Raw genomic sequence first — 24,672 nt, 5'->3', positions numbered from 1 at the left:
AGATGACTGATCTTTCTCCAACATGTTTTCCCAGGACCCAGCTGTATCCTTTCCCCTCACCCACTCTCTCCCTTGCAGCCAGAAGATTTCTTCCCAAGAAGCTTGGGGAAAGAATATTGACATTTGCTTCTTACTCAGCTTCTCTGCTGAAAGGACAGATGCATTTTATTGAAGGGCTGAGTGTTCCAAGAAACCCAGATCCCAAAGGAGATTAACCTCTGAGTTCAGTATCTGGCACCTCAAAGTTCTCATAGTTGAGAAATACTTCTCTCTCCCTCTCCAATCATAATCTAAAACATTCTTAAAACAAAAACAAAACAAAAACCCCACCAACTCAAGGCCTTTTCTTCCCCTCCTTCCCCTCACCCTGCTTCCACCCCAGAAAGTTTCTCTTTTCCTTTATGGATCATCAGAGCCCACCTTCAAGACATAGTCTCCAGGTTTGGGGCACCAGTTTTGCCTCTAGACTTCTCAGCTCCACAACTCTTCTTTATTCTGAACCCCAAGACTCAATAACAGCTAACTCTTTATAGCACTGTAGGGTTTGCAAAGCACTTGAATCTCATTTGATTCCTTTAACAACCTTGGGAAGGATTAAAGGCATTATACCCATTTCACAGATGAGGAAGCAAGATTAGAGAGATTTAGTTATTCATCTTTGGCTAAAAATACACACAAGTAAATTCCTAATATGGGATTATTCCTGTTCAGGCAGATCTATTCACTCTAAGTCTAGTACTTCCATGCCTTCTAAATCTCAAAAATACACAAAGCACTACGAGGGAACACTTTAGGTTTAATAATTTACTTCTATATTGAGACAGCAAGAATAGGAATATCCAAGATTATTTTTCTTTTCTTTCCTTTTTTTTTTTTTACCAAAAAAAAGAGAAGAGAGAGATGTTGCAACAAATGAAGACACCCACACTGCCCTTGATACATCAGCTACATGGTCAGAAAACCAATTTCTAGAGAAAGGCAGCTGCCGGTGTCCTAAATTTTATTGCATTGAGACAGGGGAAAGATGGGGGAAGGAGTAAGTTCAACCAGGGCCCTGGAGGGAAGATAAGAGGGAGGCAGATATCAGATGTGTCTCTCTCACACACACACACACACACACACACACACACACACACACACACACACACACACACACACACACAGAGTTTCTTCCTCCTGAAGATTAAAGTGGGGGCAAGGGAGTAGGTAGGGGAAAATATTCACAGGGAGGGGCAGTTATGGCTGATTCCTCTCAGGAGGTAGGGAACAGGGATGACAATGTCACCTATTTCTGGGACATATAACAGCAGCACAAGACAGGTTGAATGGGGGTGGGCTGATAACAAAGGTGAAGGGAAACAGGAAGAAGGAATGGCACTGGGTTCAAGTCACCCCAAAGATAACCAGGTTTGGTCCAGGTTGAGGAATTCCCCTGCCCTGGAACAATATCCAGAAATAACTAGACAAAGAGAAAGCAATATTAAATATAGTGAGCTTTTAGCTCCAGAATCTTTCTTCACCCCAGTCTCCCAGACCAGCCACCTAAATAGCTGATGAAATGGTCCCAGTCCCTGGTAGGGACAGAGGTAGGTATCCAGCAGCAGCAACCAAACCTCAACCCCAACTTGGGCCTAGACAGTGAGGATGCTTCAAGACTTAGGGACCTAGGACACTGAGGAAGGGGCTAGGGAACCATTCGAAGTCCCTGACAAAGCCAAATAATCCCTCAAGCCCCCAACCCAGTGGGAGGCCAGCCTGCTGACTATCTTCCACACACCTCTCCACTTCAGTGAGTAAGCCTGGCTACCACACTTTATGCACACTGCTGCGTCCACATCTGCACCAGGTACGTGGGGGAATGTTGGAAGAATGAAGAGTGAGCCTCTGTGCCTCTAATAAAGTTAAACAGCAAAGTTCAAGCCAGGCTGGCTCAAGCTTTCTAGGTTAGAGCAACACCTAGAACCAGAATCATTGGTCCTGCCAGGGTCAGAAGATACCTCCCCCCCCAACCAATCCAGCTCCTCCTATTTTACAAAAATAACACGACATTTTTACAAAGATCAAGGCACTTGGGAGGAAAAAAAAAGTCCCCAATAAAACTCTAATGAAGCTGACTCTGGGTGTGGTGCGGCTAGGACAAGATGCAGGGAAGACATCACTCTGGGAGTAGGGAGAGGCAACCTGGACTTAGCTAAGTAAGAGGACACCCCTAATTCCAGTATTCCCCCTACAGCCCTGTCACTTCTTCCTCCCCGACCCAAGTCAAAGGAGGCGTCATAGAGTGCCAATCAGTCTCCTAGGCAAAGATGTTGGTGATGAAATCTAGAAACCGCTTCGCATATTGATCAGGATGGACAGTAGAAATCTCTGCGCCAGCCTGTGGAAAGACAGAATTGAGAAACAAAGAGGGGGCTGAGGGTGGGTTCAGGGATGGACTGCTCCTTCACCCCAAATCCTTCCTCTGATTTCCACACTCAGTTCTTTAATCCCTCTCTCTCACCCCTGGTCATTACAAAAGCTTTCCAAAGAAAACTGAAGCTCTTTCCCTAACAACCGTTTCTGAGCCTTAAAGTGAGAATGAGAGCCAGAAGAGTATACAAGCCTATGGGGAATACTCACCCCATGCTTGACAGTCTTTGCTGCATGAGCTGCCTTCTTCTTGGCATCATACTGGGTCAGGATGTCAATGAGGCCCATGAAATATACCTCTTTCTGAGGGGCCCCTGAGAGATGAGGAAACATGGTGAAAGGCAAAGTATACTGCTGATTTCCACATCTCACCCCTATTCCAAAACACCCATAATACAAGTCATTTATTTTATTCACAGTTATCTATACACATGTGCCTTGTCTTCATAGATATTGTAGAAAGATTTCCTATTAGACTGGATGACCTCTAAGAGCCCTTCCAATCCTGAGGTTCTGTAAGACCATCCTTCAATGGCAACATACAGCCCAACTCAGGGGTGCCATTAAATTTTCTTTTCTGACCACCAGGAATAGTTCCAAAACCACTGTCCCCTTTTTCCTACTCACCTTCAGCACTTCGGATGGCATAGACATCAATGAAGGACTCAAACTCGCCAGGACCTAAGGGTCGGTGAGCGTGGATATAGCCTCCGATTCCCTCAGGGGAGGTACCACAGGAGCCAACCAAAGCTGGAGGCCCTGCCATACCACAGTCCCCCTCCCCTTCAGGTTCCTCCTCTCTCCCAGGTCCTTCTTCTTCTGGTTCTGTCCCCCGAACAATGTCATGGATACCCAATAGGAGGCTGTAGTCCATAATCTTCAGCTGTACCAAAAACTGAAGGCCCACCAATATGTCAGAGATACCAGACCACTTCTTGTCTTCCAGGATTTTACCCTCTCTATCCAACTATGATTCTGGCTATGTCCAGGGAAAAGAGACAGAGGCTAAGAGGATACACGGCTGGGGCAGTCTTATATCAAGTCAGATCCTTCCTAATTTAGAGTCCAAGATGAGTGGCCTGTTTTCACAACTCAAACCTACCATCTCATCCCCCCCAACCAGAGTTGTTAGGGATCTCCCACTAAGAATCTGGAAGCCCCTCAACCCTCCAAACCCAACCTAAACCAGATAGACAGAACAAAGAAGAGAGGCTCCTTTACATTAGGACTAGAAGACATAGCTGCCCTACGGAGGAATGATTAGAGGATACCATTTTACAGTTAATTCTACCAAACCTCACCTCCACATCTCTCTTTAGCTTTTCCAAAAATACTTTCTTCTCCTCCTCACCAATATAAACTTTCTGGTTCTTGTTGAGAAAATCCATATCCTTCAGTGTGGGCAATTCTTTAACCTGAGAGGAATGGAGAGAAGAACATTTTGATCAATTCTTTCCAATTAGGCCTAAAAAAAACCCCAAAAAACCTTCCACATTGCCCCACCCCGCCTAGGTCTTTGGGCTCCACCTTCTCACTCTTCTGGGCTGCCTTCCCAGGTTCACACCCTTCCTTCTCGTTCTTTCCCCCAAAGGTACCACAAAGCCTAGATCTACACACAAACCAGTAACTTCATAACCAATCAAATACAAGAAACATTTATTGATCATCTACTATATGCCAGGCACTGACACAAAGACAAAATGAAAAGGACTCCTGACCTTCTAGGAGTTTACATTCTAAACTGTTTCTGCTTTATCAACTCACAATACTATTGTGTTACTCAGGGTTTATACCTGGCTCTGACTGCTGCCAATTCACCTCTGGAGCTTCTGCCACCCCCAGAATCACATCTCGTTTATTCTTACTCCTATGGCTTCCATCCCAATCTTTGCCCATGTCCCTACTCTTCCATTTCTCTTAATAAAAATCTATCTCTTAGACTAAGAAAACTCATGGGATGAGAAGAGTCAACACATTTATTCCTCAGATTTAGCATATCACATCCTCTGCTCTTGCACCAACCCCAACATTTCCCACACAGAGGAGCCCCACCTAGCTGAGCTCTGACTAAAAAGCAGTAAAAAAAAAAAGCACTTAAAAAGCAGTCAATTTTTAATTGGACATAAATCTTTCCAGAGAATTTTCTCTTTCTTTCCATGGTTTATAAGCAGAATAGTTTGTGGAAATCCTTCAACCAAAGACATTTTTCTTCTCTCATTAGCAGAAATGGATATCCTTTCCATGCCAAGACATATCCCCATCCCCCCCAAAAAAACCAACCAGTGTCACCTTTTCCTTATCACTGGCTTCCCGGGATACCAAGGAACCCTATAAAAAGAAAGATGCAGAAAGAAGCAGTCAAGAAGTAGCTAAAGTAATGGAGAGGACATTACTCTTCAAACCAGTCCCCTTTCTTGTTGCTCCCCTGTGAACATCACCATTTCACTAACACTGGCCTTTTCTATAGGATGAATCTTCTAGCTCCTCTTCTAGTCCCCCTTCCTGACTCTCTTTGTCCTTCTTACCCCCTTACCTTGAGATCATACTTCCTGTGCACAGGGAGCCGGTGGCTGAACATGTTTCGCATTACGAGCATGTAGCTGTCTTCATTGTCAACGCTCACCCGGTACATTCCCAGGAACTGGGGGAGCAGCGTGTTGCCATGACACTTGACTATATACTAGGATGGAATATTGAGATGAGAATATTGGAAAAAAATCAGAAGACAGTCAAACCCACTTGGGTAACACTCACCAAAAGGTGGATCCAGACACTGGTTCTAGGTTAAGGAGGAGAAAAACCTAAACTTAACCTGAAACTTAGCTGCGCCCAGAGGAGAGGAGATCACAGGGACCAAGCCTCCTGGAATTGCCCCTTGAAATTCAATAATTTCTATTTGTATAATATCTTTTATTTAAATGTTCACACTTATCTAATCAAACAATTCTGTAATACAGGCCAATCAGATACATTATTCTTATATTACAATTGAATAAACTGGAAATTTCTAGGTGATAAGGGATTTGCTAGATTTTCCCAGCTGGTGATAGTGAGATCTGTAAAACTCAGATCTCCTGATCCAGCCTAAGCAATTTCCTTTAGAACAACAAAACTGCTCAATGGATTGAGTTAGGGCAAAAATAATATTCACATAGGACAGAACCTATGCTTTTGATTCTAGAATTAAGGCATTTGTGCTTCCATAGAAGTAGCATTTTTCTCATTCTTCCTTTTTCCAGGTTTTTCATTAGTGGCAAACAGAACCAAGATGAGTAGGTAAAGTGTTTTTGACACCTCTAGAACATGCTCTATGGGCAAAAAAAAAAAATCTGATAATCACTGCCTGATACCAACTGATCTTAGACAAGTAGACTGCTTCCCTGGACTCATCCTGCACTATAAATGACCATGGCTATAGCCTCCATATTCCCTTACTCTTGACAGATATTGACGTTAATGTTTTATTGATTGACCCTAAATTAATACTGCTTGTACTATGCTATATCTATGTCCAATATAGTACATCTTAAGCTGTAAGCTCCCAGAGGGAAGGAAATATAGCCACAATTCTTTTTCTATACCACCAGGCACTAACATATACTTTGTGATGACAATCCATGTTGTTGAGTCATTTTTCAGTCATATCTGACTCTTTGTGACCTCATTTGGTATTTCTTTGGCAAAGATATTGGAGTAGTTTGCCATTTTCTTCTCCAGCTCATTTTAATGATGAGGACACTAAGGTAAAGAGGATTAAGTGACTTGCCCAAGATCACACAGCTAGTATATGTCTGAGGCCAGATTCAAACTCTGGAAGATGAGTCTTCCAGACTCCAGGTTTGGCCCTCTATCCACAGTGCCACCTAGCTGTCCCGACAGTCTACATCTGTCTGTTTGAAAAAAAAAAAAAGCATCTATAAAGAGGGGGAAAGGCACAGGGTAGTCTTTGGGCCACAGCAATGAAGACATTTGTGGGAAGGAGTGCTGGAATGAAATTTAAAGGTCTAACCTGGTGGTAGTTAGAGAGGTTGCTATGCATGTCAGCAATGTCCTCACTAGAAACCTCTTTGATGACCAGAGTTCGATCATAGGACACAAGGAATCGCCCATCACTGCCTTCACTCTCACTTGGGGGACTTCGGGTAAGAGAAACCTGGGAAATATAACAGGGGTCAAAGATGGAGACCCCTCTTTCACTAAAGAAAGTAAAACGATCAACTGAAAACATGTAGGAGTAGAAGAAACACCCAGCCCAAGGGAGAGAAGATAACATATCAAATTCAGAACCACATTTGGTTTCAAAGACCCATGCTCCCCTCCTTTCATCTGTTGGGTAGGAGAAATCAACTTCATCCCACTACAGATTCCTTACCTGGTAGTCTTGGTCATCAATACCGAATCGATCTCGAAGGTTCCTGAAGACCTGGGGACAATACTCCTTGAACTTGAAGTGACTAGGCAGGTTCTCCCTGGAGTGTGGGTTGAGGGGTGAACACTTATCTTAACAGTAGCATATACTACAGACCAGTAAGTTAGTCACCCTGAAATTAGCAGTGAGCCCACTGTTATTTTTTTTATTTTTTATTTTTTTAGGCAATTGGAGTTAAGTGACTTGCCCAGGGTCACACAGCTAGTAAGTGTCAAGTGTTTAGTCTGAGGCCAGATTTGAACTCAGGTCCTCCTGACTTCAAGGCTGGTGCTCTATCCACTGCACCACCCAGCTGCCCCAATAGTGAGCCCATTGTTAACTGAGTTAACATAAGGACTCTAAGTACCAGACTGATGATCTGTCATTTGCTACTGGTGGTCTTGCACAGTAAAAAAAGGAATATCACTAAACATTTCCTCCAGGTAAACCCTTACAGGGTAGATCTCTTCCAATGCTAAGATTCCATTATTCTAAGATTTTAATCTTTACAGCTCTTTTAAATATTCCTGATTTATGAGAGAGGTAAAGACAGACCCTCTCAACTTACATAAGAAGACAGAGGAAGGAAGAGATCTCACTCACCTGTGGAAGAGGTGATTGTTGACTTTGATCTTGGAGCTAGCCTTAAAGTCATCTGGAAGCAGCATTACAGGGGGTGGGACCTGGCTAAGCTCATTGATCTAATGAAAAATCAAACAAGGAGACAGTAAGTGATAATCAAAAAGAGTCATGACAGGGGAAAGCCAGCAGTTTAAACCTCATCCCTTAAAAAAAAATCTAGGTGTGCTAACAGAGGGAGAATCAAAATCTCTATTCCCTCATACTGCTTAAGGACAAAAGTGGGCAAATTTTACCTAGAGCCCGTCACTAAATCCATTCCATGTGACTTCATGCCCATAACACAAAGTCATTTTATCAGGCAAACCCTCTAAGCTTCTCAAGTTTATTTTAAAAGCTGTGAGAAATTCTAAAGAAAAAGAAAACACTTAGCAGCCTCAAGATACCAAAGGCAAACAGATATGTGTTCCAGTTTTTAAAATGCAATCATTTTAGTCGGATGGAGATAAGAAGGTCCTCAAGGAAAGAGCAGAGGGAAGTGAGAAGGATTTAGTAACTATAAACAATTCTTAATGGCAGTGACTAGTCTAACAAACCAGTGTTCAGAACATAGAGCCATTGAATAAAAGCACAGAATAGGATGGCCTAGGGGAAGACTATAAATAATGAAAATACACATTTGCACATTTCTTTCCTTAGTCCTACCTGCTCTGACCTAATTCTCTGTAGAAGGTCCCCCAAACTCAGAAGGTGTAAGCAAAGAAAAAAGAGCAACTAATTTCCAAAGAAATCTAGGCAGCCAGGAAGTGCAAGCGAATTAGGAGCACATTCATTAAGGACAAAGTGGTTTACCCTCCCACCCCATTATTCTCCCCTTGGCCCCAAATAATGTGTTAGAATTTATGGATCACTTAGTCTACCAGATGGAAGGAATTGTAAGGGGCAAACGCCTATACTAAGGCTCTCCAAAGGAGCAGATGCCTTTGATTTTATTTCTCTTCCCCCTCCTCCCTCTCCCAAGGCTGACATCCATCCCCTCCCAAACATCACCCAAGAGAATGAAGTTAATCTAAATACTTTTTACTGCAGTGGCAACTCATTTAGTTGGAAAAGAAAGCACATACTCATCCAGAAAAATAACTTGCCATTCCCTAAGATTAAGCCATCCCTTCCACCTGCTGTGTTATAAGCTGAATCATCATTAAGACATATGTTCAAGAGACAACTCCTCTGAGCCTTGAAAGGAAAACTGAGCTGGAGCTTGCACCCTGGAGGGAGCCTAAAGGCAATATGGCACGGGCTTTGTGGACTTCTCCCAACTCCATACACTTAAAAGAAAAATGTTCAGTTAAAGCTTATCTTGGGACAGGTTATGGTGTGAAGGTAGAGTGGAATGGGAAGAGACAGCACTATAAAGAACAGTTTTCTCATGACTAGGGTCTGCAGATCAATTACAGTAACCCAAAACTGAGCACCTAGAAAACTGACAGACCAGAGTTGCCTAACTGACCCAAAGCACTTTTCCAAATCATAAACCAATATATGGGGTGAGATTTTAGTTCTACCCTTCAGAAGGAAAAGAAGGTGTTAAAATCTGAAGCTCCTTCTCTCCTCAAGGCCTCACTAAAGGAAAACAGTTAATTCAAGATGCCCAGACACACTTCTTTCCTCTTCCACCCTGGCACTCACATAGATGTTAGGGAATACGGGAATGGGGGTGCTCGGAAAAAACTTAATTTTCTTCCCTATTTCTTACTGCAATCTTAATCCCTTCCCTGTCTGTTTTACACTGGAGAGGAAAGGAATAACAGATGTCCCTCTCCTCTCCTAAAGTGAACGTAAGATCAAGATCCATAAACATTTAATAAGCTCCTACTACATTGAGCTAAACGCTGATTCCCCTCCCCCCCAAAAAAGCTGACAAAACTGTGTCCCCTCCTCACAAGACCCCAAGTTCCATCACTGCAGCCATGGAAGCTGTTAAGAGAGTTAGGGGTAAGCTGGGAACCAGGCTGGAAAGGGCAGGTGGGGTTGCATCTCTGACATGCTGTACCTCCGGACCACTGTGGGAACACACAGAGGATTAGGTGACTCATGAAGCCTGGAGCTCACCCGAGCTAAGCCAGAGGCTTCCGAGTCTAGGACCGGGCTAGAAAGCAGGAGGGAGAGGAGCGTGAATGCCCCCAGCCACCGGACCGAACCCTCCCCGGCCTGGCCCCGACGCCCCCCGCCGGGGTCCCTCCTCGCAGAAACCCGGGCGAGCAGAACGGGAGAGGGGGAGGGACAGGGGCCAAGGGACGCGAGGCTCCGGAGCGCCCGGAGACCAGCGGCGGCAGCGCCCCCGGGGAGGGGAGAGGCTCCGGGACACAGCCCTACAGGGAGAGGGGAGGGACGACGGGGGCAGAGTCTCACCGAGTGGGCGACGCCCCACAGGAACACGCCCACGAGCGGGTCAGCGGCCCGGAACACCTTCACCTTCTGCTGCACGAAATGCTTCTTCTTGGTCTTGGAGGCGAAGCCGAAACCCGGGCCGGGGCCCGCTGCCGCCGCCGCCGGTACGGTGGCCGACGAGGCAGAAGAGGACGCCATAGCTTGACCCCCGCGAACCTGCCGGAGCCGGAGCTCGAGCTAGGAGCCGCGATGATAGCGCCCGCCTCCGGAAGTATTGCTCACCTGCACCGCCGTCACGTGATAGGAGGACGGGCTGGGAGGCGGTCGGTCTCGGGGCAGCGAGGATGGGAACGCGCCGGCGCGAAGCTTGGGTACTGCACCACCTCCTGTTGACGTGAGCGCGTCATCCTCTCACCTGGAGCAAGCCCGAGCGAGCCTGCGCGCTGGCGGGGGCGGGAAGTCCGAGGGCTGGGTTTGGGGCGGCCTGATCCTCCCCGCCTGTCCCGGTCTTTGGGGAGATATTGCGGGGCGCGGATCCCCCAATCTGAGCCCAAGGGGAAGAGGGTCTCCCCGAGGCAGGGATTCTGCTGTAAGTGCCCTTCCCCTCCCTCCATGGTTTACGTCCTTCCTCCTCCCCACCTCCCCCCCTTCCGAAAACACGTAGGCAGGCAGGAGAAACGATAACGTTTTCATTTTATTTTTAAAGATATCCGCTCGCACTTTAATAGACACTGGGGTTTGTGTTGTATTTTCTTCCACTCCGACATGCAACGTTTGGCAGATGTGGGTGGGCCAGCCAGATGCTGAGACCCAGGCTCTAGGAGAGGGAGGGGACGGATGACGCGAGGAGGAGGAGGATGCAGGATGAGGCCTTCATGGAAGGATTTTTTTTTTTCTGTTGCGTGCGCGTGTATAGCGAGTGAGTGATACATTCCTAGCCCTTCTTCCACTAACCCTGTTTGCACACCTTTCTTCCCCCCACACCATGCCTTCACAACTCATCTGCTCCTTAAAAGAATAATTAAATGGCACTATTACATAAGACATACTGGACTCGGGGTCCCCTGGTAGCGAATATTGGCATGAAGGCCTTTTACTAAATGGTTTTTCATTTGGTCAGAGACTTTACCCTTATTTCTCTGTCAGTGTCATTTTCTTCAGCATTACCTCTCAGGTACTTGTAGACTCTATCTTATCCACCCTTAGCTCTAATTAGAGTCTGGTGAATTCTGTAATCCTAAGAAGCATGGCTATGGATGGTCTCCTCTTCCCCTTTCCCCCCTTTTTTCCTTTTGCCTCAAGGATGTGGATTTGTCTTGGGGAAAATATTTAGTACTGCAGCCTCCTAGTGATTGATAGAGGTGGGGATTTGTTGGGTTTGTGTTTTTGTTGTTGTTTTTGAGGAAGATTAGTTCTGGGGATGTGACTGTTTTGTTTGAGAAAAGGTAGTTCTCCTTTCTAACCTGGACTTATGCCTTAGAATAACTTTAGAAAAAAATCTTAAGTGGTTTCTTTATCCTGTCCATAGGGCAGACACACGCCTGTTTGTTTTCTTCCTTGGATTCCTCCCCAAGCCTCCCTCAAAAATTGGAAGAAAGGACTTTAGGCTATAGAACGGCCTTGTAGATAAGATTTTCATTTACAAGCTTCTGCACTATTTTAGTGACCCTTAAGAGAAAAAGGAAAATCTGGTTTTCTTTCTAGTCAGTGGTGTAAGTCCTCCAGTCTTGCACTTATCTACAAAAACACTTGCACATAGGCAGAGTTGGATGGAAGAAAGAGTTAGACCAAAAACAAACCACAATTCTGACCCTTTCTTCTACCCAGTGGCAGTTGCAATTTGGGCTAAGGGAGGGTGTAGTTGATGCTCCTACATATTAAGTCTTCAAGCTCTACTTCCTTAAAATTTTCCCCTCCCTTCTTCCTTAAAGTGCATTCTTTGAAAAGGATTCTTGCTGAAGAAACAGAAAATAGAAATTTGGATTGTTGCCCCCAGCTTGGAAGGAATAAATCTAGAGACAGTCATTCTTCTGACAATTAGAAAACCCCAAACCAAGAAGAGGGGTGGAGGGGAAAGGTGAGACCATAAGGCAGCATAGTATGGAACAAAGAGAAAGGGGTCCAGCTCACCTCCTCCATACCTTGAAGTTGGTGTTGCAAATAGGTGCAAGAAATTTCCCTGCCTGTTTACTCCATTACACTGAGAGAAATTCAAGAAGACAAACAACACCAGCTACTATTTGCCTGTTCTCTATCCACTGTGGTTTTTTAAAAAAAAGAGACAAGCAGTTATTTGCCAGGCTCAGTGAAGAAAGGTTGAAGGGATCAAGTCCCCTGCTTCTCCATCACTACAGTGTTACTCTGGGAATTTGGGCAGAAACTATGGTGTGGTATGTACAAAGGGCAGAAATAAAGAAGGAGATAGTGATTTCAGCCACCCATGTTTTCAGTGCCCAGAGTACAAGAAGGAAAGACAGACAGATTTTAGAGGACAGAGATAAAGATCTGGAATCCTCAGTGGGTAGGAATTCTAGCCACCCCTGCTTAATAAGTCTATGGGGGGGGAGTGTTTCTGTAACTTGTTATAAAGCCAAAACATTCTTCAACTTAAGGCTTTGTTTTTGTTTTGCAATAAGAAAGGCCATGGGCCTCTAGCTTTCTTTTTTCCATCTTTACCATTTGACCCCTTTACCAGTGACCCCAATTCAGTGATTAATACCACTCAGTGTGAAAGACAAATATATGAGAGAGAAGAAACCTTCACCTTCCTCCTTACTACCCCAAGTGAGCGGGGTAGGCTATGCATACAAAGTTGCTAGATACATCATTGGATACCTTCAAGAGTAAGACAGTGAAAAAAAAGACATAGCAGCAGTTTTGATATACAGTACACAGAGATATACAGAGAACAAGAGAAAGACATCAAACATGATACAGTTGAACGACGAGGATTGGGAAAAGGGGTTAGTATCAGAGACCACAGGTTTGCAGCATGCTGAGAGGAGAGGCCTCAATCCCTCTTAGAAACTGGGGAAGAAAAAGAAAGTGGGATCACTCTGCAGCCCAGCCATGAAAAGCACTTGAGTTTTTTTGATTCAAAAAGGAATAAGTATACTAATTTCACAGATTTTTGGCATAAGGCCAATATACATAAATTCCACCAAAACAATTCTCAGCTTCTTTTTCTTGCATTGTTCCCTAGCTCTCTTCACCCCTAAGTCCCTAACACCTCTTCCCCTATCTTTCTGGTATTTTTGTATAAGATTGGACCGAGTTGAGCTGTTTCTGGGGATATTTGACCTGGATTGCTGCCTTGGCTGAAGCAAGAATGTAAATTTCTTTAAGTGAAAGGATTATTTTGTTTTAATCTTTCTATCCCCAGCACCTGGCACAGTGCCTTACATGTATTAGGCATGTGAAATGTTTATTGAATTTAATTGAAAGACTACCAATGTCTTCTCTGTTAATGGCCCTCAGGGATCTAAAATAGTGAGCCTGAGAAAAACCTTTGTCAAGTTTTAAATCTGAGGGAGATCTTGGAGAAAATCCAAGTGAAAAGGAAAGGACCTAGGGCCTAGAGACCTAGCAGAGTTATGTGGAGAATAGATAGGGACAGGGTCCTGAATCAGAAAGCTCTGAACAGGCAGCCTCTAAAAAGGTGAAATGGTGTCTCTTGTCTCTCACCCTCATCCCTCCATCACAAAGTGAAAAGAAAGGGCTTTAGCTGAAGCTGGAGGGATAGACCAAAGAGGGAATTTCCAACAGGTCATTGGTAGGAAACAAAAATGAAGATGTTGGGAAGTAAGGTGTGGGGGATGGCTCTTTTCCTGAAGATTTCTTAGTTCAGGATATATAAAGTCTATCTAAAATAATTTAGGGATAGGAATTCTATGATCTCTCAAAGTCTTTTCCAGTCCTTGAACTCTTAACTCTGTTCCTGCCTTTTAAAAATCTTTCCCTGCCCAGCTTCCCAGATTCATTCTTTGGGCATGTACCAGTGACCTCTAGTGGCACTGTGACTAGAGCAGTCTCCACCTGGCAAGAACATCAGTGTAGGTTCAGGGAATGAATGTCAAGGCAGCATATGTGCAACATTTGAGAGAGGAAGGCAGAAATCTACCTACGGATGGTAAACAATTTGGAGCTGTAAGAGAATTGTTGAAGAAGTATAGGGAAGCAAACTGAAGCTAGTCTCTGTTAGACACCTAAAGTTACCTCAAAGTGCAGATATGCATCAGTTCATGGGGGAGGATTAGCTGGCTGCTGTCTCTTGATGAAGGGGGAAAAGCTTAGCCTGTTCATCAGCTTCACAGCCACAGGGCAGGTCACTCCTAAAGAAGAGAATAGCTAGATAATACCATCCGCCACTACTTTGCGATTATGAAGGATTTTCTAACATATTCTCATTTGACTTTCACCATACATTTATGCTGAAGTAAAGACAGACAAGGACTGTTCATAGGCTCGTAGATTTAAAATTGGAAGGGACTTTAAAAATTATTCCAGTAGCTTCCTTTTACAGATAAGGAAACTGGGGATTTGAGAGATTAAATGATATAGGTAGTACATAGCAGAACTGTGATTCAAATCCAGTTTCTCTGATTCCAGGTATAAAGGACTTGCCCAAAGTTGCATTTCACAATATAGGTGAAATGAGAACATAAATTTCGTCACAGACCACATTGTTGAAATAGGTTCAATTCTGGCTTAAGCACTGTGAGAATTCTATTTGGATTAGTGGATTGGTCAAGAGAATAGTTCTGCATTAAAGTGGGGATGGGACTGGGATAACCTTAGTTAGCCCCACCCAGTATCCCCCTCCCACCTTTTATATAGCATAATCCAGAGAACCTCCAGAAGAGAGTTAAGGAAATTTAAGGACTCCCCTCAGGAGTGTGCTGGTAAATGTTCAACAACTGGGTCTCCAGGAAAAATTAACATTTTCACCATTTCTTTCTTAAATCTAGACAATCAACAAACAATAAATCAAGCCCCGAGTTGTAGCATTTTCCAATTTTCTGAGATTTAAATGCTCACACTAAAAATTCAAGAACTGGTTTGGTTTGAACTAGCTCCAACACACCCCTGATTCACTCCACCCACCCACCAAAGAGATACGCTAAGATAGGGAAACCTCTGTACCTGTTGTCATTGATGTCTGTGGCATTTCCTGGAGAAATCAATCATTATGAGTGGAGGAGACAGAGGGAAATAAACAAACAAGGAGGTAGGCTATCAAGTAACAATTCTTTAAATTTCTCCCCACCCCCCCCAAGTCCTTGGGGTCTTTAAGATATAGCTGTCTTCCTATTATAACTGAGCTCCTTCACCAAATTTCCTTGGGAATGGGGGGGGTGGTTCTAAGGAAGACGGATGAATAGTAAGGGAAGACTCAAAAGAGGAGAGTCCCAGACCCAGAGATGACAAGACACTGGGGATGGTATTGGAGAGATAGGGACCCCAAGGTCACTTGTTCTAACTGGTTCTCTCAAACTGCCTCCCCACCAACATGGAATCCTTGATTTGTAGGTATTTTGAACAACAAATGTCCTCTCCTTCTTACCGTTATCCATGTTTAACTTCTGGTAGGAAGCCAGATTACCACTGGAGGAGGAGGAAGTTCCACCGCTGGCGAAGGAGTTACCAAAGCTGGATAAGAAGAGTAGAGGAGGGCAGATTCCATCTTAGCTCCTCTCCAAGCTTTAAGACCACTATCTTCCCCACCTCCGGATCCAGAAATAAAGTCATATCCTAACATTAAAGTGGTGGAGGCTTCCCAAAGCAGGAATTAAGGAACAATTAACCTTTAACTTAGAAGGTTAGTACCTATTCCTAATCCAATTTATCATTTGGGTGGTTGGGGGTGGAGTGGGGGAGAGAACAAGAGACAGGTTCAAAAATAAAGTTACTCAAAATAAAATGAGTCTTGGTGATTCTGCCTGATCATTGCCTTGTAGGGACTAAAGCCTCCTGAACACTGGACAGTGACCCCTCCCCTTCCGTGGTCACTTACTACATGTCTGAAGTAGCACTAGGTGCAGCCTGCAGGTACAAATTCTGGTAGTTCTGGAAGAGATTGTTTGTGTAGCTGATGCATTCAGGGCTCCTGGTGCCATAAGGATTGGTGGGTGAAGATACTGGATAGTGGCCAGGCCGGACTGGTTTGGCTGTGATTAAAGAGAAGACCGAGGACTCAAATACTAAGGATGCTGCCTTACTCCTTTTTACCCCTTGAAATTATTCTCTTCCCTAGGTTGGCCTGAATGGCCTTTGAAGAAATCCATTGTTTTTTTTTTTTCTTTCTATTTGTTCCACCAAGGGAAAACAGTAACATTCTTCCACTGTGAGAAGTGACTAGCAGCCTGACATCCTGGGGATTTATCTGGCCTCAGAGTGAAAGGAGTACATAAAGATGCCACACAGCAGCAGGAGCTGTCTTAGTTTCCAAAGAGCTGGGGCTATTCCAGAGGAAGGCCCTATCATCTCGGCAAGGTTGCCATGAACCCTGAGGATGCAGAGTTCTTCCACACCAGGCCTACTCCACCTACTGTACCTTCTCCCCACCACTCACCAATCTGAGCAGAGTGGTTTCGCTTGCCAGCATTCTTGTAGCGCACTGCTTCCTTGATTCTGTCTACCTCTTGCTGATATCTGCGCTTATCTTTCATGGCGCCTTCCTTTGCTTCCTTCAGTGCGCCCTCCAGGGCCTTAACTCTCTCAGCCGTAGCCCTAAGTCGTTTCTCCAGCTTAGGAAGCTCACAGCGCAAATCTGCATTGTCACGAACCAGCTTCGGTGGGGAGAGGGAAAAGAGGCGAAAAGAAACCAGGAGAGAAAGAGAAATAAATTGAAAGATAGAAAAAAGGGTGTTAAGAATGGAGACGAAATAATACCACAGACTTTCAGCCAACCTAGGCTCTAGTTCCTTCCTCAAATGCTGCTGTCAGCTGGAGGTCAGGAAGAAAAAGTGGCTCTGTCACTAACTAACCCCACTCACAGCCTCACATCCCCAGTAGTTACATTGTCCTCTCCCTTTCCCTCAAGCTCCTGTCTCCAGTCCCATGGCTATAGTAAGGAATGGGCATCCAGTGCTTCAGGGTTGAGGATAACAGGTGAAATACCCACAAGCAGTGATAAAGTGTGGGCATGCGGTGGATGAGGCAGCAAAACACAGCAGCTGTTGGGGGAGGGGATGATAAGGGGAAGAGGCAAGTTGTACAATGGCCAGAAGAGTCAGATAGAAGGGCAAATGCAATGCAGAAGCAATGAGCACGCACCGCCCCCAACCCCCCCCATTCCATGTACACACTCACACAGAGCCCCACAGGGAGGAAAGAAAATGTTTGAATTCTTACAGCCTTGTGCACCTTGCCCCATATTAGAGGGTCTCCTGCGGTTTCCCTCCCCTTGTGGGTAATGCTAGGGGCAGTTGGAATAAACAAAATCATCCCCTGCAGACTAAAAAGATGCCCCTAAATTTTTCACCACATTGCACAGAACTGCTAGAAATGCACAGGGAGACAAAGGAACAAGATTAGTGGGGCCCTCTAGCAGAATAAAAATAACAGCAGAATGGGAGGTAGAGATGGAGAAAGGGAATTGAAACTGCAAAGATTTCTGTGCGGTTTTGACTTCGTGTAAGTGTAGGTTACAAGCAACATTGTCTCCCTGATTCGCCAGTTTGGGCACATGTTGTGACTGGGCTGTATAGCATGACCTGGACAATTGTGGCTGGTTCCTTTTTCCTGTCCTTTTCCTATAGGAAATGTCTTGTTTGTGTTAGACACAAATCTACCCATTCCAGGTAGAGTTTATTTTTAATTGGGACATACCCTCACGTTGACCTAGGCAAGAGAGAGATGGGGAAGGAATTCAGTGACAATTGCAAGAGAATCGAACACCCTCTTCCATTTACTGGAAGGGGGACTGGAGAGAGAAAGTTCAATAAAGCCTTTTCCTGGCACAAAATAAATCAATGGGGTAACGCTATAGATGAACACTAGCCTACAGCAACAGCTTACTTGCCTGGGGTGGGGAATGAAATCTGCCTTCACTCAGGAGAGGGTGAAGTCAGAGTGGAATACATTGCTTGGAATGGTAAAAATGCCCCTTAGTCAACTGCTGTAGTCTGCTAGTAAGGCTGAAATATCTTGGAAGAGGAAAGTATCCCTGTTTTGAATACACCAAACATTTCCTGTCCTGATTCCTTTGGGCCATCCCCTTTTTCTCTCCCTCCCCCCCATACCTTGGACACCCAGTCTTCCAGCTAAAAAGCCGCAGCAGGGGGGGGAGGTGGGTGGGACAGAAAGGCAGCAACTTAACATACAAGAGTCATGGACTAGCCCCTTGCCTCAGGCTAGTTGAGCCATCTAGGGGTCATATCATCCATTCCCTTGACTCCCTCCCTCAAAGTTAGGCCCCTCCAGGATACACAACTTCCTTTGTTTCCCTGTTTATCTCCCATCTGTTAGGATGTTCTTCCTAATGCCCAGTTGAAATTCTTGCTGCACTTCCAACCCATTCCAAGAGTCTCAACCATCCCAACTCCTCTCCCCAAGATAGAGCTGGGGATTTCCATACTTAGTAGGAAGGGGATTGCAGTGTTTAGAAAGATAAACAATAGTCATGGAAGAAAGGGAAAAATAAAGCCAGCAGTATTTTTAGGGACAGGAGGAGAAAAAGAAAACATTCAAACTAAGTTTCTCTTCAGTCCACTAAGCACCCAGGTAAGGGGTGAGTAGCTAGGAAAAACTGTCATCAGGAAACCCAATCGTCCTCTTTCCTCCAACCTTACCTGTTTGTGAACCTTTGTAAGCTGTTCCAGGTTGTTCTCAAGAAAGGAAATCTTCTGTTTCTGGGAGTGAATCCCCCCACTGTCCTCGGGTTCCATTTCTGCACTCTTGGGTAGAAAGAAGTATAGTATCAGAACAGATCAGGAGACAAAACCTTATCAGAAGTTTGTCCAGACTGCGTTGGCCCCACTTGACATAATGGAGTCTTGGGTAATACAAGGGAGAGGAGAGAGAGATCTGGAGTAGGAAGACATAGTAAATGGCACTTACTTTCTTGACTCGAGTCGTGACGTCTTGAACGAACAGCTTGCGAAGGTTGTGGAGGGTCTGGAGTTCCCGGGCCTATAAAGGAGAAAAAAGTCTGGAGCTGAAAACAGGAAGCATCACTTCTATGGACCAAAGTGAGACACTGATCTTTAATTGATGTCTTCTGATGAGAGCTATATATTTAACACTAGAGTTTTAAAAAAGGACAGAAAGAAAAGAATAGAAAGAGGGACAGGAGAATTAGGTTTGGGAAGGAGTCTGAGGGCAAAGACCAGTGATCACTCCCTTTTAAAAGTGTTGGTATCTTACTAAAGATTACTAATCAAATAATATTGATTTCCCAAAGCTTTGTACAATATTACTCACAACAGTCTCCTCCAGCCCCTTGAGGTCCTGCTTGGACTGCTCCTGTCGCTCATAGAGAAATCTTCAGCCAGATAAACACCATGAGATATTTGGAAAAAGAAGATAGAATTTGTTTATGACACTGACCCATTTTCCCTTTCTCTTTTCTCCCCACCAAATCATCCTGTCTTTACAGATATACGTGGGCAAGTTTGTCTTGTGTATGGGCACGTTCATAAACGAAGGCATAGATACCAGTTCATGTGTTCATGCATTCAGAGGTTTGTAAGCGTACTCACGTCAGCTCCTGTAGTTTAATGCTCTTCTCATGCTCCTCACTCTTGAGCTTTTCATAGTCAGCCTGCAGTTTTTCTAGCTCCAGCTGTAGCTTCTGATTTAGGCTGTAAAGATTAAAGACATATTCAGGAATAAAGAAAGAAAACCAGATTTTCATCTTTTTCCCTTTCCATGCTTCGAGAAGAAGTTCAGAACTGCCCCATCTGCCTTTAGCTATCAGAGCCTAATTGGGGTCAGTGTCCCCAAGTACAAATTGAAAATTGTTTCAAATATATTCTTGTTTTTCTCCACACACCTGGCATAGTGCTCACATGCAAAATGTTTGTTGAATGAATGAGAAAACAATTAAAGGACTTATTCCAGGGCTTCTGAATAATCTTTGGAAGTGATAAAGGAAGACAAGATGACCAGAAGCCTTATATGGAATCAACTAGTTAGGCTGCCTTACTCCTTCAGCTCATCAATGATTTTCTGCTTCTCATTGATCTCATCCCGAAGCCGGGCCAGCTGCCGGTGATGAGCCTCACGATGGTTCTCCATCTGCAGTTCCAGTGCCTTCTGCAAACAATAACAGCCCCCCCCATTTAAGAACAGAAGACATCCCCCACATTTCATCTCTGTGGAGTCCAGACCAGCCCTTCACTCTGCCAAAGCCTGGCAGTCTCCTCAACTTTTCCCCCCTCCCATCTCCCTCACCTTCACCTCATCAGCCTCCTGTGTGTCTGGCTCCTTGTCCTTCAAGGCTACTTCATTCACAGTTTCTGAGGAGGAGTAGGCAAGGAATTAATAGTGAACATGCCTCTTCCAGGGACATAATTCATTTCTTTCTTTTAAGAGTTACTGTCAAGGTGGGGATACTGATTAAACGGACCCCAAAATAGGTTTCTCCAGTCTAGGACGGTGTAATACAGCAGGGATTAGGGAAAGTCTTAGGTTGATACAGGTTAAACCTCATGCAAATGCATACCCGATTAACATGAAAATTCACATCTTTAGTTTCTGACCAGAATAGGAATGACTAGCCCAGCGCTGTTTGTTTTGGAACTTGTTGAGAATTATCCCTCCTCACACCAGAGAATACATAATATATGTGAGGGATAGAGAGCTAGCCTCGGAGTCTGGAAGGCCTTGGGTTCTACTTTGCAATGTATTGGCTACTTGATCCTGGGCAATTCACTGAACCTCTCAGTGCCTCAAGCAACTCTAAGATTGTAAGTTGCAAAACAGTGTTAGATCTGCATGGTAGAAGGGGTTTTCTCTCTGGGAGTTCCCTACCTTACACACACACAGACACACACACACACACACACACACACACACACACACACACGAGATTCCCCCAAGTCCCAGGGTGAACTGAGGAAGACAGGAGAGGAAGGTCTCACCCTGAGCCTGTAATTTAGCAAGCTCATCGCTCAAGGAATCATAGGACTCTTCAAGATGCCTCTTTTTCAGTTCCACACTCTGCATGTATTCAGTCAGGGATCGGATTTTGGCCTCATGCTGGTGAAAGGGAAGAGGCAGTGAATCAGAAACAGAAGAGTAAGGGTAAAAGCAGAGATTCAGGGACATTCTGAGAGTTCAAAAGTTTTCCCCAATCTTTCTACTACAGCCTCAGTCCTTTGCATTTTGCTGTGTACTCTCATGGGAAGATAGTACTCCAGAGACACTGTCTTCAGAAGCCACCAGCCTAGGATTCATATCCTATGAACTTTCAGTTGTCACTCTGTATCCTTATCATGTCCCTGTGCTAATGTTCCTCTGGCCTCAGGCTACCATAAAATTTTGGCTAGAGGTAGGAAGTCATAAATTTTTCTATAGCTGCATTGGTGGTAGGGAAAGATTTCCATCCCCTACAAAAGACCCAATCCTTGATCTCTCACCTGGGATATGAGCAGTTGACAGGAGGAGAGCTCTCGCCCAGTCACCTCCATTTTTCGGTGACATTCAACCTGTAGATTCTCCAGTTGCCTGCAGCGCTTAACCACAGACTTCACTTCTGACTTGATCTTACTGATATAGAGTCGGGCCACTGTGAATTCCTCCTCAATTGCTCCACTTATTTCCACTGGCTATGGATCAAGGAAGGAAAAAAGAGACCATGATCTGTCTTTCCAGTCATACCTCCCTCCCTTCTGCTATAGTGTCTGCCATTTTCTCAGGTGGCAGCACAGCTTTTCTATTTTTCCTATATTCCCTGCTCAAGATTGAACACTTTATAGCAGCCACCTACAGCCTAGGACGTGAAATCAAAACTCCTCAACTCAGGCTTCTAGAATCTTCTGCCAACCTCCCCATCCCTCTACTTCCCATGTTAATCTTTCAACAAGACTTCATTTTGCTATGGAGTTAATATTTCTTACAAACAACCTGATACAACCTTACCACCCTCTGTGCATGTGCAGGTTCCTCTGTCTCTGCTGTTAACCTTTTAAAACCTGACTTAAAGCTTACCTCTACTAGGAAATCCTCTCTTTACCCTACTCCAAACATTTCTTCATTCTTCATTCTTTTACCGAGCAATTATTTAGTTGCTATAAAATTAGCCTTGCGTTTGTCTCTCTGGTTTTTAAACAATTTTTGTTTCCTAGATATATGTACTGTCTCTTTTAGACTACAGGTAGGAAGTAGATTTCTCCAGTCCATGGTACCAAAGGGATTCAAATCAAATGATCTAACAGATGTACTCCATTTCCCCTATTCCCCTCGCCCCTCTAAGCAGAGACTTAGAAAACGAGAGACCCCATCCCTACTTACCAGTTTGATTTCCCCATTGCCCACAATGACACTGAATTCACTCAGGTCTTTCATTAGTCCATTCAAGACCTCAGCAATTCTCTTTCTCTGATGACCACTGACTTCTTGTAGTCTCTGCAGCTCAGATTCCAGGGACAGCATAGTAGCCTAAAAATAGTCACCACCATCCTCAGTGTCACTGCCAATATCCCCTACTTCCTCCCCAGGGACAGAGCTTCTCCTTCCCTACATAGTGAGATCTTCATGGAGTTAGACCCTGTTATATGACTGGCATTAGAGATGAAAGGAGGGAACTATAGTAAGGTTAAAGTCATGGAATAGTGGCAATGCTAGAAAGAGTGAGGATCAGTAACCAAGGGACGCTTTAGTCCACATATGAAAGCATGAAACCAAACAGTGTGTAATGATCCCTTTGGAGGGGAGGGAAAGGGGCTTTAGTTTGGAGGTGGGCAGATCTCATGACTGTTTGGTCACTTACCACCTTTTGCGACAGTTCATCCATCAGCAGCTGGTTCTGCTGACTCTTTTCCTCAACTTCCTGTGATTTTTGATCATAGTTGACTGCCAATTCCTCTAATGCCTGCAACACCTCTTTCACCTCATCCTTGGCTGCATCATTCTCTGACTGCAGATGACTCAGCTCCTGCTGAACCTTCTCATTGTCACCTCGTGTGGACACCAACAGCTAAGAGAATGGGAAGTCAGGTGTTAGTGGTCATCTACTTCCAGTGACTAGCCCTGTGACTTCCTGGCCTGGAAAGGCTAAGGTCCAAATCTCAAGGTTATTGCCTTAGTAGATAAAAGTGAATGACTTTGTTGTCATTCCTATGACCACCAGCAGCTCAGAAAGTGGGAAGTCAGGTATTAGCGATCATCTGCTCTGAGTTACCAGTTCCATGGCTTCCTGGCCTGAGAGGTGGAGGTCCAAGTCTCATGGTTATTAAACTGGCAGATCAAGAGAATGTTGTAGACAGAATAGTGTACATAACTTTCAGTAAGGTATTTGACACAACATAGGGATATTTGTGGTCTAAATGACACACAGTATAGTTAGGTAAATATGGTTGCATGAACATACTTAAGAGATATGATTAATGAATCAATCAGAAGGGAAGGTCTCTAATGCAATACCCCAGGCCTTGCTTTGTTCAACATGTTGACTGATGACTTGGATGAATATATAGATGGTGCCAAGATTTAAAGGCCTGAAGGAATTGTAAATTCATTGGATGACAAAACTAGAAATCAAAAAGGTCTTGACAAGTACAATAGGTCAAATTTCATAAGGTGAAATTGTATGGGATAAATGTAAAGTCCTACATTTGTGTGGTTGGAGCAGTAGCAACTAAGGGCCTTCCATGTAGTTGAGGCTAGTTTCTCCTAAGGCCTTGCCGCATGGGCTGGGTTAGTTTTTCTCTAAAAGGCAGGAGAGCAGTCCTTGAGAATTCATTAGTCCAGGGGACTAAGGCATGAACCTGCTTAGTCACATGGGGCATAAAATAGTCATCCCATAAATGTCTTTTAGACTTGACAGATGTTCCACTGTTATGCCAGTCAAAAAACCCTTCTGACCAGAGGAGACAAAGGGAGCTTGGTCGATCTAAACCAGTATGGTTATCTTTTATAAGTATCCTTTCCATGCTTTAGCTAGGTAAAACTAATTTTGTTCAATCCAGTCAACCCTGGACCACCAGACTGGCCAGAGTCAAACCTGCTCCACAATAATTGGTGATGGTTGATAGGATTTGATGAGAATGATCTTGTGGACAAAGTGAGGAAAGGGAAAGCTATAGAGAGGAAGAAGAACCTTGAGCAAAAAGATGTCTAGTATTGTAACACAGCACCCTATGACTAGCATGGGTAAATCCTCTACATGGGATAAAGTGGGTACTTCCACTGACCTGGAGAGATCAGCCCAGTGGATGCTAAATGTTGTTGTTGTTGTTGTCGTAAAAAATAAAGATAGCACCTGGAAGAGCATTCCCTATCGAGGGATGCTTGCCATTAACAGTCAGATTGCAGCATATGAAAAATAAAAGGAAATTATCCTAGACCATTCAGCAACTATAGAGAGAACTTTTGGTTTTTAAGAACTATGATGGACTTAATATCAGCACAAGTAAAAGGAACGATGCTGAAGGGAATAAGGACTAATAGGCACATTAAATCCTTTTAAGAGCAGGGCTATCACAGGAGATGAGAGCAGACTCGAGGACAAGAATTGGAACCATCACAAGTGGTTAGAAAGCTTTATCCTAATACCATTCCCCCTCTGTCCTCTTGGAGTGATCTCCACAGAAGGGGTAGAGGGTAGAGTGGGCTTTCCCACCAAGGAGCTTGAGAAGTTTTAAAACAACAAAATTTGATGAGTCACAATAGTCATTGAGGTCATAATTCAATCTAGCCAATTTGGAGATAACTCTGATCCT

General features: G+C 44.3%; 2 protein-coding genes across 2 annotated transcripts in view; both read right to left on the bottom strand.

Moving 5' to 3' along the window:
- Window positions 1-776: 776 nt before the first annotated feature.
- PIP4K2C (phosphatidylinositol-5-phosphate 4-kinase type 2 gamma) lies at window positions 777-9,985 on the bottom strand. The gene is made up of 10 exons (XM_020990120.2): window positions 9,809-9,985; window positions 7,421-7,518; window positions 6,782-6,878; window positions 6,419-6,562; window positions 4,943-5,089; window positions 4,699-4,737; window positions 3,711-3,824; window positions 3,037-3,304; window positions 2,620-2,723; window positions 777-2,377 (listed from the first exon to the last, which is right to left on the bottom strand). Exons 1-10 carry the CDS (start codon window positions 9,983-9,985, stop codon window positions 2,297-2,299), a joined length of 1,269 nt encoding a protein of 422 aa, XP_020845779.1. The 3' UTR covers window positions 777-2,296.
- Window positions 9,986-10,463: 478 nt separating this feature from the next.
- Window positions 10,464-24,672, bottom strand: part of KIF5A (kinesin family member 5A) — a 34,330-nt gene continuing 20,121 nt past the window's right edge. The window contains 16 exon segments of the mRNA XM_020990119.2: window positions 10,464-12,814; window positions 14,003-14,118; window positions 14,930-14,957; window positions 15,351-15,436; window positions 15,801-15,954; window positions 16,359-16,575; window positions 18,580-18,684; window positions 18,848-18,919; window positions 19,211-19,271; window positions 19,489-19,590; window positions 19,935-20,044; window positions 20,183-20,247; window positions 20,872-20,989; window positions 21,370-21,558; window positions 22,244-22,390; window positions 22,722-22,928. Coding sequence (XP_020845778.1) covers window positions 14,040-14,118; window positions 14,930-14,957; window positions 15,351-15,436; window positions 15,801-15,954; window positions 16,359-16,575; window positions 18,580-18,684; window positions 18,848-18,919; window positions 19,211-19,271; window positions 19,489-19,590; window positions 19,935-20,044; window positions 20,183-20,247; window positions 20,872-20,989; window positions 21,370-21,558; window positions 22,244-22,390; window positions 22,722-22,928 — 1,740 coding nt within the window. The 3' untranslated portion in view covers window positions 10,464-12,814; window positions 14,003-14,039.

The sequence above is a fragment of the Phascolarctos cinereus genome, unplaced genomic scaffold (assembly GCF_003287225.1).
Source record: "Phascolarctos cinereus isolate Bilbo 61053 unplaced genomic scaffold, phaCin_HiC Scaffold_1;HRSCAF=81, whole genome shotgun sequence".
Taxonomy (NCBI): Eukaryota; Metazoa; Chordata; class Mammalia; order Diprotodontia; family Phascolarctidae; genus Phascolarctos; species Phascolarctos cinereus.
The sequence above is the reverse complement of the archived record's forward strand: the minus strand, read 5'-3'. Positions and strand labels throughout refer to the sequence as shown.